This window comes from Palaemon carinicauda, chromosome 4 (genome assembly GCF_036898095.1).
Source record: "Palaemon carinicauda isolate YSFRI2023 chromosome 4, ASM3689809v2, whole genome shotgun sequence".
Classification (NCBI taxonomy): Eukaryota; Metazoa; Arthropoda; class Malacostraca; order Decapoda; family Palaemonidae; genus Palaemon; species Palaemon carinicauda.
The window spans coordinates 180571315-180587659 of NC_090728.1; the positions used below are offsets into that span (position 1 = coordinate 180571315).

General features: G+C 34.7%; 1 protein-coding gene across 1 annotated transcript in view; it reads left to right on the plus strand.

The window, feature by feature from the left end:
• Window positions 1-9325, plus strand: part of LOC137640252 (glutathione peroxidase 7-like) — a 10685-nt gene extending 1360 nt beyond the window's left edge. Inside the window, exons 2-4 of the mRNA XM_068372828.1 lie at window positions 411-495; window positions 2596-2775; window positions 7451-9325. Of these exons, the coding sequence (XP_068228929.1) occupies window positions 411-495; window positions 2596-2775; window positions 7451-7674 (489 nt within the window). The 3' untranslated portion in view covers window positions 7675-9325. The remainder of the gene's footprint in view (window positions 1-410; window positions 496-2595; window positions 2776-7450) is intronic.
• Window positions 9326-16345: the final 7020 nt, after the last annotated feature.

Consider the following 16345-nt stretch of genomic DNA (forward strand, 5'->3'; position numbering starts at 1 on the left):
GTTGTACTGTACTTCCTTTTTTATATCTCATACAGTGGATTCATATGTTCAAAAGTCCAATGTAATTAAACTTGGCTTCCAGCTCGCAACCTCCAACCACCAACTCTCTATTGCCTTCAATCAGCTGATTTTGCTAAGAATGAACTAGCTTATGCACATATAAAGAATTCCTACATCTTTTTATTTTTTACAGAATAAAATACTTTTAAAAGAAGTTGATTTATTTGAATTCTGTTTTGCACTTATTCAAAATATATTGATCTGTTGAAAACACATTCTAAAGTAAAAGTTATTCTCAAGAGAACTTACTGAAATCTTTTCTTTGTCATTTCAGGTTGAATTTATTACTGAATTTTACTTATCATATTTTTCCCTTCCACAGTGCACTTATTTTTAATTTTTTATTCCAGGTTACCTTGGTTGTTAATGTTGCCAGTCAATGTGGATATACTGAAGCAACATATCGAGCTCTTAAGAAATTACATGATATTTTAAGTGAGTAAATATACTTTTATTTTGCAAATAACAATTACTTTTTACATTGGTCAAAGTAATACTTGTCCATTCACTACAGTAGTAGCAATTTGTTGGGTTAAATGGCAATAGGGGATCGAGTAGCAGGGCCCTTGGATACAAACTTCCAAATATGTGATCTTGCATGTGCAATAACTTAATAATTATTTAAATAAGAGCAAAATAAAAAAAATTGCCTCAATTTCAAATTGCACAGTAGCATGTTATGTTAGTTCGTGTCTTTTGTGCTTGGATGCACATAGAACTTTGTTATACTTTTAGTCGTATAAAATCTTTATCATCTAGTTGCAGAGTTATCATGAGTTCAAAAGTCCAGCGAATCCTCTCTTAGAACGGTAACTCTGCTCCTAGCCATCCCATTGCTAACCTAACCTAACTCCCCTAGTTGAGTTTCGTGTTGATAGTGTCTCTATTAGTAAGGGCTCTGAAAGATTGCTGCGGAGTACCGATTCGAAATCCCTCTTACAGAACCTCAAATTCTTTAATTACTTTAGTTCCTTTTGCTGCTAAACCCTTGTATGCCGCTATCCTAATCACTGTATAAGACAACTAAATTGTGAGGCAGAAGACCGAGTCGGTAATCTGGATCCTAATATCCCTCCAATCACAAAAGTAAGCATTTCTAAATTATATTGTATTACTGTACATAGGTGGATGATGTGACATATCGTAGGATTCCCTTAAATCTTGTTGGGGCAAACAAAGTTTCAATTACATATACTTAATCATTTGCATCATCTTTCGTTTAGCACCTGGTTCCATTTTCTTGGGAGTTTGACCACTAGCTCCTCACTGGTTTATTCAAGCAGGGTAAATGTAGGTGCTAGTACATATACTGTACAGTGGTTATAAATATGAGTCGTGCACAGCATCTCCTATTGTAAACAACCCGGGGAAGTCGGCCGATTTTCTCTCATTTCAACCTACAGGAAGATGAGGAGAAAGAAACTCGGAGGCAACCTTGAAAGTGAGCCATTACTGTGAAATACCCTAATACACTCTTCTAAGACTGTTTATATACCTGTATTCAACTTCATGGTGGGTAGAACCGATATTGTCTCGGATTCAGAAAAAGGATAGCAGTTACGGTGTTCGTTTAGGTCTAAAGCCTATGATGCAGAGATGACAATAAGGTTCATCTGTTGTATATTACCTTAGTTTTCAAATTGAATTCCAGTCTTGGCCCCCATCACTGTGCTTCATAAATGAAAATCTTTAAATTCACATTTTGCAAGTTGGTTGACTAAATGCTGTTTTGGGGTAATCTACGTAGTTTTTTTTTTAACCACTTTACTTAGGAGTTTTTGTGTTTATGGCTATTGAGTTTTAATTGGCTTCCCTGGTGTATTTGTTAACATTCTAGAATAGTAAAAGCACTTTTTTTAAATAAATATGGGAGGGGGAGTGCAGTACAGTACCACACTACAATACATGCCAAAAATTGGTTTAAAGCCACAGATTGCCTTTTTTATGTTATGACGTGTTAATTGTTGAAATTATAATAGCAGAATTTAACCTTTGCTTTAGTTTTAAGTGTTTGTGAGATCTGTTTGGTTTGTGGCTACTTTTGACATTTATTCCAAAATTTTAATTCACCCCATTGTAGTATATTCTCATCTGAAACATCTAAAAGTAAAAAAATTACCTGTTATTATATGGTTTGCAGTTCTGTATTTGATTGGGAGAGGGTTTTGAGCCTGACTGCTGTATAAATGTCAATTTTCATCTGATGAATTAAGATACTGTATATACTTGTATGGCATATGTTTATCTACCCAACTTATTAATGCAATAATGAACATCTAGTGTGTTTAAGAAGACTTGAATTGGTTTAGTTTGTAATTGCAACAGGTGAATGTTTCTGATGTAGAATTTACAGCAAAGAATATGAGCTCTTTGCAATGCGCACAGCTAAGTTTTTATTTCATGTAGTAGTCTATAATCTCTGATTTGCTTAAGAATCTTTCAAGCCAGCCTCAGCTTTGATTTTGATCTAACTCGCTTGAAAATAATCGTATAAAAATTGGTCATTATTATTACCATTTCATATTTTTTCTACAGGTTATGGAGATTATTTTTCTGTCTTGGCATTTCCATGCAATCAGTTTGGAGAGCAAGAGCCTGGAGATATGTCGGATATCATCGAATTTGTGACTTCGGAGTTTAATGTCGAATTTCCAATCTTCAATAAAATCAATGTTATTGGGGAGAATGCTGACCCTGCCTTTAGGCAGCTGACAGGTATGCATTTTAATCTTTTTCTTTCATAAAGTGTATCTTTGTCAAAGTACCATTGTCTGATACTGTACTGAAGTCAAATTTTTCCATACATGTGCGGTGTAGTTTTGATGCATTCATACACACTTTTCCCAATAAAGTCTCGAATTAAAACATTTTCAACTGATAACTGTCCATCAATCAGTGTTCTTATTAACAGATATAAGTAATAATGATGAATCCCTTCAGTAGTTTTAATGGTTAGGGTACACAAAACTACCCTTTCCATATTTTTACTATACTGTTCTATCTATGTTATGTGCTCAGAATACTACCATATAAACTAGCACCTTAAGTATGTTGTACTGAAGACTACCGTACTTTTGCTGGTAGAAATTAAATAAGTAGATTTAGGAATTTGTAATAAATGAAAGTTTTTCGTTTGCTACCTATAAAGTTCTATCAAATTCTACTAATCTAATGTAATTCAGTAACAACAATGCTAAAATATGTTTTTTTTTTTCTTTTTACTTAATGCTAAATCTATTGGTGAACATAGTATCTGTTTATTATTAACGAATAAAAGAAAGTTTAAAATTTTCTGAGGATACTGACTTTAAACCTGAGACTTAGTTGAAATGGATATCATCAATCACATAGATAACATAATTTTAAAAGGAATAGAGTAGACACAGCAGTATCAAGAGTCTTTCCATCAGGCAATTGCACCAGTAAGCTCAAAGTAGTGCATCTGTTTCTGTCCAAGATAGTATTTCGAGCTTGATATAGGTAGTCTTTTATCTTCCTCCTTCCCTCCGAGAAGTTTGTTCCTCACAGATGACTCCACTAGAAGTTCCTTCACTGGTGTTTGAAGGATCACTGGTCAGCCTTCAAGGATTCCTTGAGCTATTCTGTTCCACTGGAACAGTAGTTAGGGGCCAATCTTATCTGGTGGGTGGTCAAAACACACACACACACACCTTCACAAAAGAGTACAACTGTTCTCAGATACATTGAAGGAGGGGTTGAGCACAACTGGGTTACCGGGTCACATTAGGCGTGTGGTCTGCAGAAGAAAGTTATCTGCACATCATGTTTGATAAGTAATCATTCCAAGAACATTTGAGAAGTCACTAGTATTGTTAACAAGCAAACAACACCAACATAGTAGCTTACGTCATCAAGCAAGGAGGCACGGTTTCTCTCCTATGCAAGTTGATAAAGCAAATCCCTATCTGGGCTGCATAGAGCTGTTAGCCACATACATCCCAGGTAAGAGGAATGTACTAGCAGACATGTCCAGTTGCCAAGGGCAGGTTGTAGGATTGGAATGATTCCTACATCCTAACATAGCTCACACATCTGCCACACGGCCTAACAGAAAACTTCCGGCGTTTTGACCCCTGCGCAGTGTTTGAGGATGTTTTCCAACACCCATCGGATCTAGATGCCTACGCCTTTTCCTGTTCAGCAAGATTTGCAAACTGATTGACAGAGGGTTGATCAAGTAGACCTAAGTGGCTCCCATCTGGCCACAAGCTGATGGGTATCCTGATCTGTTAACAATTTTATTCAAGGTCCCAAGAGAACTACCATCATGATACATCCTTTTTTTTTTTCTTCTTTTTTGTTGGCCGCCACCAATCTGTGACGTCACTCGCTCTTCACAGTTACACTGGATTAATAAATCTAAGCAAAAGTCCAAGCGTTGGAACCAGTAAAATCATTCAGCACCACAAAGAATATTCAAACTGGTAAATACTTTTTAAAACATTTTAAAACCACATTCACTCAAACTCCATGCCCTTCACACTTTAATTAAATTAATGTAAAAAGAAAAAAAATATTTCCATTAAAAAGATTCCACATACTGTAGAGATCCAACAAGAGCATCTACACCAACATCTAAAATTTGTAAATCATCTTTGGAAATACAGTACTAACTCAATGATACATTATCATTGAGCTAGTATTTCCAATGATGATTTACAAATTTAGAGTAGCACACCAGAATCTGCTCAACTGACAGTAGTCAGTCTGAATGAGCACCCACTGGTGCACTGCTACTACAGTATTTAGAACATATTTGTGTGAGGCAGGTACACAACTTTTCTGTTACTAAAAACATTCAAACCAAGTGTTAAGCTCTTGTGCTTTTATATTTCTTATTACTGGTGAGGAGGGGAGAGAGCCACTTCTCTTGCTATTTCCTTAAGATACATGACCTAATAGGACACTTCATATCATGTGGGGAATCCTTTTTATAAATTAATTTTCATTCAGACCCCACATAGAAGTGGGAAAGGATGTAGACAAAGAAGAAGAATAATTTTCATTCAGAGTAGCAGCTTCAACTTCATAGTCTGTTACCTCATTTCCACTTATTTCCACCCGGAGGGAACCAGAAAGAAATTGAGAGTTTTGCGCCACTAGGCATTGTGAAATTGCCACATCTTGAGGTTTCTGAATTACGGGGCGAAGGCTATTAAAACTAGAAATTGCGAGTTTTGGGCCAACAGGAGATGTGAAACAGCCACTTTTTGAGGTTTCTGAATTAATAAGGGAAGGCTATTAAAACTGTCAAGATAGTCTTACACACTCGAGTTACAATATATTACAAACGTTTTACACTACTGTTAGTTTCTAATAATAGCTCCAAAGCCTTCACTAATCCTGTCATTTCTGCAGTGTATATAGAGATATGGTCAGGTAATTTAACTAAATATTGTTCGTCCTTGTGAACTAAGGCACTTCCAGCACCCTTCTTTAACTGAGCCATAAAAAAGAACTTTGTATGATCTTTATATATAGCATCATGTTCACAGAATTAGAATTACCGGTAATCTCTTTTATGGGAATGCCTTTACGGTTGGAGACTAAACACCCTCTCCTCTAAGCCGAGGCTTTTTGTAAGGGTTTGCATAGGAATGATAGAGTATGTGGGAATGATATTTGGATTCTTCAAATGTGTGTGAATGATATGCTTAGTTGTTAATACACGAGTATGATGGTCATTATAAAATATTTTCAAGAATTTGTTAATTATTTAAATTTTTCATGAGGCTTCTCCAATCTCAGTGTTGGGCTCGGGGTGCAAGGTCTATACAGTTATTCATTCCATCCTTTCCCATGTGCTCTTAAACATTTGGGGTAATTATTGAAAATTTCTTATGTAGATTTTGGAATCTTGATAAAGGAAAAAATTTGTAGAGTAGTGTAATTTATTATCTTATAAAGCTAAGGAGACTGGAGTCCAATTTCTTGATTCATAGGGTCTGCCCAAGGATGCCCATAGAATGAGATGAAAATAGAAAAAAGATTATATTGCAGATGCCACACAGCTAGGTTGTAATAAACTGGAAGGAATGGGTAAAGTTAAAGATGTAAATGTTATAGCAGAAGGCCAAAGGTCCACTGTAAAGAACCTTAGTGATATCTACAGTATACTGTGCAAGGGATACTGTAGCAACTTCTCATGGGGGGGGGGGGGGGGCAATAAAAAGTATCCTAAAGTACTATAGAAATCCTTTGAATGGTATGGGAAAATCTTTGTGATATTTGCTTCAATAATTTTCCAACCTTTTATTGTTGCTAGTAAAAGCAGTTTTGGAAACCTTTGTAGTAGGTTGGGACAGACTTGGTCAGTAATTAAAATGTGGGTAAATATTTACTATAGCACAAGATTCCTAATGAAGAAAATTATGTGTTCCTGGTGTATTTATTGGTACTTTTGAACTGTTCTGATGCAAAGTTTTAAGATTCCAAAAGTTATGATTGAAAAACCACATTTTAAAAGGGAAACGAACACAAGAACACCACCTAACCTAAGATGTTCCACTTAACATAACCTAGGAGACATATCCTTACTTCTCGGTAAGCCCAATTGCGACCCTCTTAGATCAGCATGTTCTTAGCTTACCCTATGACTAAGTCTTAACACTGTGATTGCTTCCCAACTGACTTCACTCCTGGAAAGGTAGCACCAATCATACCATTTCATAAATCATAAAACTAGCTTAATAATACTGTACTGTATTTCAGAAAAAGATAAACATTTCCCCTATAAAGAAAATCTATTGGAAAATTAATAAGAAATTTACCCCTGTCTCGACCAACTACATACACCCCCAGTTTTACACCATTTGAAATTGCTCAAGACCCTATAGTTAATTATTAAGTAATGGAATTTATATACAATAATGTATACAAAAAATGGTATTTGTGTACAGTACTGTACTTGTGTTTTAAACCCTTGTTATTGCTTTTATACATATTTGATGGTCATTATATAGGTTGTAAAGTTCTTAGCTTATATTTCCTTCTGACAAAAGAATTTGGCAAATTAAAGTGATGGTGCATACTGCAGTAATGCATTTCCAAAGTTGATTTAGATTAAGGTTCATCACAACTAGATATTTTTAGATACCCGGTAATCATTGTTCTTTTTCTCTTCCTCCTGTTTTGTTAGTTTTTATAGTTTATATAGGAGACATTTATTTTAATGTTTTTACTGTTCCTAAAATATTTTATTTTTCCTTGTTTCCTTTCTTCAATGGGCTATTTTATCTGTTGGAGCCCCTGGCTTATAGCATCCTGCTTTTCCAACTAGGGTTGTAGTTTAGCAAATAATAATAATAATAATAATAATAATAATAATAATAATAATAATAATAATAATAATGCTATCTTTCTGCAACAGATGAGTCATCCGTAGTTCCCGACTGGAACTTCTACAAGTACCTTGTTGATGAGACTGGTCATGTGATTGGTGCCTGGGGCACATCAACAGCTTTGGAAACTATTTTTGATGAGATTAATGTTGCTGTGGAAAAGGCAAAGGAAAAGGGCAAATCTAAAGAAGCAACAACTGAAAAAGAAGAGAAGCCATCAAGTAAAGCAGAAAAAAACAAAGATGAATTATGAATCTGATGATCACAGCTAAACATGCTTTCATAATTTGTCATTTGTGTCTATCTTTATTTTAGAGAGATTATTTAACAATTATTTGTTCTGCATATCATATGTGTAGGTTGATAAAGTCTCTTTTTGAAGACCATGTTATTTAAGATTCATACCATATTAGCAAGATAAACTTGGAGTTTTACTTTGGCGAACATTTTCTTTAATTGAGTAGTAATTGAAATATTTTGCATGTCATTAACTATTGGTTAAGACTTGCTGACTTTCAGTATTACTTAGCATTTTTCAACATATATAACCTATTTAAGATATTTAATATTCTACGGCCAAATTACTTCAACTCATATTACAAATGTCTTTTTTTTATGATAGAAATATAATACACCTATACATGCACACTTGTATCACAAACTGTTTCAAAAAAGGCAATTCGAGACTGGGGGTTACTTGTCAAGACAACTGCCACCCAGTATGTTATTTAAAATTACTATACTATCTGTGTTAAAACAGAAATAAAAGACAAAGAGAAATGAAGCCTGAATTATCTTTGTCTCAAAGTGGTGGGGCCAAGTACAGTAAATGTTTCTCAACTTGGCAATTGGCTGAAATAAGTGATTATTAAGAGAAACTGTGTTATCAGGGTAGCTGATGATTCGTCATCCTTCCTTTCCCAAACTACAGTTGAATATTTGGACCATGAAAAAGAATCTCATTACACCAAAGGCCAAGCACTTATTTCATAAAGTTTAATTTTTCTTAATTTTCTCTCAACATTTATGTTACCATTTTTGTTAGTTTTATTTTGCATTTTAGTGGGTGCTTTCAAAAGGTTGTAAAACCTGGTTCTTTTTTTATATATGCTGTACATGTAATGTAATTAGTTACAGTACTTCACAAATAAGCACAAAATAGATTACTGGTGTTGCCATGCTTCTAAATGTTTTGGTACTTCATAAATAAGCACAAAATAGATTGCAGGGGTAACCATGCTTTTTAATGTTTTGATCAGTTTATTATTATTTTGGCAAGTAACTATTTGCACATCTCAAGTGATAGGATATAGATCTTTCTTTCTGGTACAAAAATATAAAGTCTTTCATAACAAAAAGTAAGTGCATATGATAAGGATGTCTTAGATACTGTATAAAGACGAGATAAAGATAAAGTCAATTCCTAATAACTTTTTATAAGAGAATTATTGCTCCCATTTAAAATAATTTCATCATCCTATTTATGCAGTTAAACATTCCCGACGCAGTTTTCATAGCATTAAAGTTTGATAATTTTATATGTTTTCAAGAAATACATTCATAATTGCAGCTATTATAATATTTATGCGGACCTATACTTAATTTTTAAAATTTAACATTGAAATAAAAATGTTTCATGGCTGTGCAGTAAATTATATTTTCATATGTAGAGGGAGGCTTGAATATAGTTTTGTGTGGCTGTTATTGTACCAACTCTCAAACAGCTGTCTTGCATTTGACAAGAGAATACTGTACAAATTTAAAAAGAATTAAAAAATGGAGAATTAAACTCTGTATTGTGTTGTCGAGTATGATGTTATTGTTGAGTATTTTAATAGAACGACCTGAAAAAGGCATTCTAATTTATACATATCCTATTTTTACGAAATATAAAATTGAGCATTTATGATTTGATTTAGTCTCATCCTGATTTATTAGTCTCTATATCAATGTTGGAATGTTAATTTTCATTTGTGTATCAGCATTTTATCTCTAAAATGTGGGAAGAGATCTTAAAACACCCAGATATGGACCTAAAACATAAATGACAAACTGGGCAAAGTTGTTTGTTGATTTGAAAACCACCTAGCCCATCATAAAGTTAAGGTAGGTTTTAGCAGTTTAAGTACAATGTACAGTATTATAATATCTATATCTATACTGTTTAACTTGGAAGATAAATCAGTTATGATTAGTTTACCATGTCTTTATTGGTCAAAGGTGAAGGTCGTATATTTCCTATTTTGAAGCCTATATCAGCAGAAGTAATTGGAAGACCTACATCTAATTATGAATATTTGATGGACACACTGACTACAGGATCAATTATCAAGATCTCCACTTGTTTGGAGTGTTGCATAGTTTAACAACAGTCAATAGGCGTAGGAGATGATGATGACGAATCTGACTACAGTACTAGTGAGTGTTATTGCCTTTGTCCTTCATATCACTGAGAATTATTTGAATGCACAGCCTTTGGCTAATTTCTGAAGCCTAGACAGACTGTAGGGGGAAAAATACAGTATGCAGTACAGCAGAACATTTGGCAAACAATTGTACAGAATAGTGGTCGTTTGCAACCACCATTGAACAACATCTAAAGTTGTATCCAAGGGTAAATCAATGAAAAATTCAAAAGTAGCTATTGCTACTATCGTGAGCTTTTACCATCAAATCTGGTGTACAGTATATAAATAATTAACTGAACATGATCGTCCAAAATAAGATTCTTCAAATAGAAGTACTTAGCATTTGTTTTTTAAAGAGGCATTAGGTTTACCTACACCACAAAACAGACTTCTCACCAAGCATCTTATCTCTTAGAATTCTTCAAGTACAATTTCAAGTCTCTAACTGGATATGCAAAATTTTTGAGAGGACCGAGATATGAACGAGGTAATGTTTCTATTCTAGAATAGCTTTTAGCCCACCAAGACCGGCTTTAAATCACAGTCTTTTAGATAATGGTCAAAAGAAAGAAAGCTTAATGCTCAAAGACTTTAGGGATAATTTTCCCAAGCTTCACAATGAGGACCTCTCTTAAATCACAAAACATGCAAATTCCATCAAATTGGATTGGGAGCTGGTGGTTATTTAATAATGAATTATCTGATAGTATTCCAAATGACATTGCTAACGACTAAGTCCAAACCAACATGTTGCAGAACCAATGTGGTTGCTTGAGAACACCTGTGTTGTTTGGTAATTGAATTGGTTGCCTTGCTAGAAGAGCATTTTGTGAATCTCAAAAATTCTGATAATTAAATGCATCATGGTAAATGTACAGCAAGAATCTCAAGATTTGACCAATCCTGAAGGATACCATGTAATGCACAGGTTTGAGGATCTCGAACCAGAAGGCAATAAAGATCCAATTTCTTGTTCACTGAAGTTGCAAACATATCTGTCATGTGGCCCCCTCCATATTTTCTAAATTTTCACATACACTTGAGAATATAGACAATTCTGTTGGTAAAATTTAATCTTTTCTACTAAGTTGATCAACAAAAACTTTTCCATTCCCCAGAATGAAATGTGGAAGAAGTTGAGTCTCCCTCAACTCTATCCAACAAAAATTCTTGAGTAAGAAGAAAGTGTTCTTGTTATCTTACCTCCTTTCTATATATTTGTTAAAGCTGTTGTTTTTCTTGATATGTGTTAAAGCTGTTGCGTTGTCTGAATGTACTTCTATCAATTTTCCTTTCACTCACTCTTCTGATAGACCTAGTGGAGTGACTATTCTTTGTAACTCGCAGCAGTTTATGTGGAACTGTGACTACAGTCAACTAAGTTCCTGATAGATGATGATTCTCTAAGGTAGCTGCATTTCTGCTGATAACACATTGCAAAATAGAAAAAGGTTTGGAATCTGTAACGTTGTTCAAACCATCAAACAGACGTTGATGAAAATCCCACCAATGAAGAAGGTTTGACTGATTTTGGATGGACAGAATATAAACAGTTTTGATATGAATTTGAAAAGGCCTTAGCCTTAATCAGTCACAAGGAATTAATTTCTCCAGAGGGGTCTTATTTCCTAAAAATCATTCCCTTCTGGGTTGACAAAACTGTTCATTTTTTTAAAACAGATTAACCATTTTCTGAAAGCCTTGAATTCTCCTATCTAATGTTAAAGTTTGAAAATAAAACTCAGCAACAGATTCAGAAGGATTTTTTTATATCATAAGAGAGCCCTCATGAAAGCTGTTCAGTATCAGCCAACCTTCCAGATACAGAATCTCTTATTCTCAGAGGATGTAAACATTTCACTACAAGAGCCATCATTTTGTGAAGACCTGAGGAGCTGCTAATAATCCGAAATAAACTCGGTCTTGAAACAGACATGAGATATTTCCATGATTCTGGGCAAAAAGGAACAAAAATAAATATAAGACTGGTCAATTGAAAATATCCTATCTTTCTTTATAATCTGTAGCTAATACTGTGAAAGGACTCCCCATAGGTAACCTTGTTAGTGCTAAGAACTTGTAAAGAATAGATACACCCAGAACAAAGCACCAACCTCCTGAAACCTTCAGAACTAGAAACAGGGAAATGTAAAATTCTGGAGAAGGGGTACCCCGCATATCCTATTGGAGAGTTTGTCGTTGGCTTTCTCTCACATTGAAGGTCACTTAAACTCAAGGAGGACTTCAGTCCAAAGTAGCATCTCATTAGCATCGAGTATGTCCAAACCCATCGCTAAGGACAGGGTTTCTTCTGTATTACATCGATGTCTGCAGTGATTTCCGGTAACTTCGGGTAAGTATGGTAAGAATTATCAAAAATCTTATGTAACATACACAAAGAACTTACTGAACAACAGTGACATTGATTAATATTCAGATTAGGAATAAGAAATTTAACCGACCATTAATTCATGTCAAACCAATTAAGATGCAATTCAGCACCTGAAGACCAGACAAGAGTGCAATATTCGAAACAAGGCAGAATGAATGAATTAAAACATTTCTTCACAATAGATTGATCTCAGAATAGATTGATCACAGAAAATCTTAAAACTTTCTCACTTAGTAAATCTGTTGTGCAACTGAAGAAGAAACACCGAATGTGTTTCTCAAAAGTAAATTTGAAATAAAGAATCTCACCTGAATTTTTTAAAAGGAGTTGTATATAGTTAAAGAAACCTTATCAATGCAGAGATCTGGATGTTGAGGATCAACTTTCCTCGAACTTCTTACAAACATACTTTGTTTTGTTAGGGCTCAACATCAAGGCCCATAATTTGCACCATACACTAATTCCAGCTAGATCTCTATTATTATTATTATTATTATTATTATTATTATTATTATTATTATTATTATTATTATTAGCCAAGCTACAACCCTAGTTGGAAAAGCAAGATGCTATAAGCCCAAGGGGTCCAACAGGGAAAAATAGTCCAGTGAGGAAAGGAAATAAGGAAATAGATAAAACTATATTATGTAAGAGATTCAGCAACCTCAGGAGATGGAACAGAGGCAAAGACAGTAGCATCACCTAGATATGCAATGAGCTTGTCTTTAAGGCCAAACTACAGTACATATCATTAAATATGAAATGTAATGAGTTAAGAACACTACCCTGAGGAACACCAGCTATCATATTCTTATACAGTACTCACTATGGTAGCCATCAACAACCATTTCCAATCTGTTACTTAAAAGTTCAATAATGATAATGATGCTAAGAATCGACCCACTTACTCCCAAATACTTCAAGTTTGAAAATAACGGTTTAATGATTAATACAGTCAAAAGCAGTACAAATATCACGACCTATCCTTCGAACTTCCTAAGCACAATCAAGGGATTTCTGTACATTGGAAATTGTAAGGGCATCACATGCACCAAGGCCTTTGCAAAAGTTAAATTGTAAACTAGGGAACAGATTATTACCTTCAGCATAGCTATCTAGATGTTTTGCCAAAGTCGTTTAAAAAAATTACATACTTGGAGTTATGGAAATTGAGCGGTAATCAGCAGGGATAGAGCTACCACATGCACATTTACCTAAAGGAGTAACATCACCAAATCTGCAAGAAGTCCAAAAGGAACATCTTACTTGAAAAAGTCCACAGACAATTTAGGAGCTAAGAAATTAGCAGTCTTTATAAAAACAAACAAAAAATATCATTTGGGTATACACCACCTTAAGCATCAAAATCCATCAAAAGTGTTTTAATTTCAAGGGACAAAAAAGCTAAACTAGTTAGTTTAGCCTCAGAAAAATAGGAATAATGGAGATAGATTTTCCCATTACTCTGCTTAGTGTCAAATTTCAGTCAAAAGGGTTCCCTTTTTCTTTGGACTGTTATGGTATCCAATGGGACATATGCAACCATATAATGTAACAAAAATGTATGGTCATGCACCCCTATGCTCTATAGGGAAAAAAAAAATAGGTAAACAATGAAGGGAAATGGAAATTACTTTATAAAGTACCTACTCGAAGTATCCAAATTTGAGCCAGACTAACAATCAATTCATCTTTAGTACCAATTTCCTTTTGTAGTCAGATGCTTGATGTAAAATGAACATACAGTATATTACAGAGTCTTATTTTGGTTGCAGTGGCCGACGTGGTAACGTCTCTGACTGGTGAACGCCAGATTGGGGTTCGAGTCCCGCTCAAACTCAATAGTTTCTTTGGTCGCTGCAACCTCACCATCCTTGTGAGCTAAGGATTGGGGGTTTAGGGGAGCCTATAGGTCTACCTCAACATCCATTGCCTGGCCATCCTTGGTCCTAACTTGGGTGGAGAGGGAGCTTGGGCGCTGATCATATGATATATATGATCAGTCTCTAGGGCTTTGTCATGTTTGCTATGCTAATGTTACTGTCCCTTGCCTCTACCATTCATGAGTGACCTTTAAACCTTACATATTGAATGTTACTCTGGTAAAAGCTCTCTTCTGAGATGAATGGTGGATTGAAAATGTGGGTCCTGCTCCCTTACCTGTGAGGTAAATGTTTAAACCTTGAAAAAAAAACAGGTATTCCTTATAGATAAGGCTAATATCCACCATGGGCATAAAATTTCAAGGGTTGGAATACTGGCATGGGTTGGGGGTTTTGGACAACAATATCATGATAGTTTTCTGGACAAAAGATGAAGCAAACTTGAAAGAACAGAGATGAGAATGACAAGGTGAATTATGGAAATATCACTTCTTGAAAAATTGGAAAATAAAGAAATAAGAATCGCAGGCATAGTAAACATTACAGAGGTAATACGTGTTACGGCCAAGATGGTCTAGGCACGTATTGAATATGAATAGTCAGGAGGGAGGAGGGCTTGGAAGGAACCTGTTGGGGGGGGGGGGGGGAATCGAGAGGGAGGCAGAGAATTAGACGGCGAGATAATGTGAAGGATGATATGGAGAGAAGACTTTTGGCAGAAGAGTATACTTTGATAAAAGGCATTGGAGAGGACGCATCAGACAACTGATCCCTTAACGTAAGGTTAATGATGGAAAAGAAGATTATATAAAAATGTAAAGACAACCCAAGGATTTTGATTCAAATAAACCATAAGGTCCTTGAATTGTGTGGCAACCAATCAGACACCTCATAAACGTTTATTTACATTTCCGCCGAAGGCATTCTTTTGGGACACGCACCCCATCCTGGGTACTCTCATGAACAAAGTCTAATAACACCCCATCCTAAGTATTATCATGAACCAAGTCTAATAAAAATAATAATAATAATAATAACAATAATAATAATAATAATAATAATAATAATAATAATAATAATAATAATAATAATAATAATAATAATAAATTTAAAATAGAATATATTTTCTTTGGCCATATCGAACGAAAATTCATCACAACCTATAGTAATTTGTTTTTTAGCGAAGCAGATTTGTTGGACAAGATAATTCTAACTAATCAGTGATCAGGAAACTTTTCCGAGCTAAAAGGGCACCCCTGCGAGTCGGTGCAAATCTGCCTCGTTAATAGAAATTGACTATAAGTATATCATTGTTTTCCTATTGAAAAAAAAAAAAATATGAACCGCTTTTAGAACAAATAACAAAGCTGCATGTCAAACCAACACCATTGAAGATGCAGTTTCAATTATACATAATTATAGGGCATCTTAAATTATATCATCATCAGCTATAGCTAGTCCACTGAAAGACAAAGGCCTCAGACATGTTAACTTTAATACTTAACTTTAAGAGCTGTTTTTCTGGTCCTATACAGCAGGGAAACCCTACTCTCGACAGAACCTCCACAAACATTTTATCATGTTCGTTCGAAAGCATTCAACATTTCACACTGCATATTGCTCGTTAATTGTTAAATCGTCACTATCGAACCACTTACAGAACAAGAACGACTTCAGTTTCCTCTTGAAAGTCTTAATATCATCAATCATTCGGATGTCTCGTGGGCTCTTATTGTATAGTCTCGGGGCAGCATATTTAAAGGCCATGAAGCCTACAGTTGACATATATCTAGGTTCCCATAATTTTAAACCATCTGTAACTATGTTCTTCCATTCCCGTCTGTTTATTGTCTTTCTATGCCAATCAATACCCGCAAATTTTCTTAGCTAGTCAATCCATCGCATTCTCTTCCTTCCCCTGCTTCTTTTGCAATGTCTATAGACCCATTCCATTATCATTCTTGCCACTCTATTATCTTCTATTCTTATTATATGCCAAGTCTATGTCTATTTCTTTTTCTTGTATGCTGTTAGAATAAGCACTAATTTAATTTGTTCTCGTATCCATTTTGCTCTTTCTCTGTCTCTTAGTGCTAATCCCATCATTATTATTTCCATAACTCTGAGTTGTAACTAACTTATGTTATAAGGCTCCAAGTTTCTGGTAGGACCATCTAATTGAATACTTTTCTTTTTAGAGAGAATGATATTTTGCTTTTCATAATCTCATTTTGTTTTCTA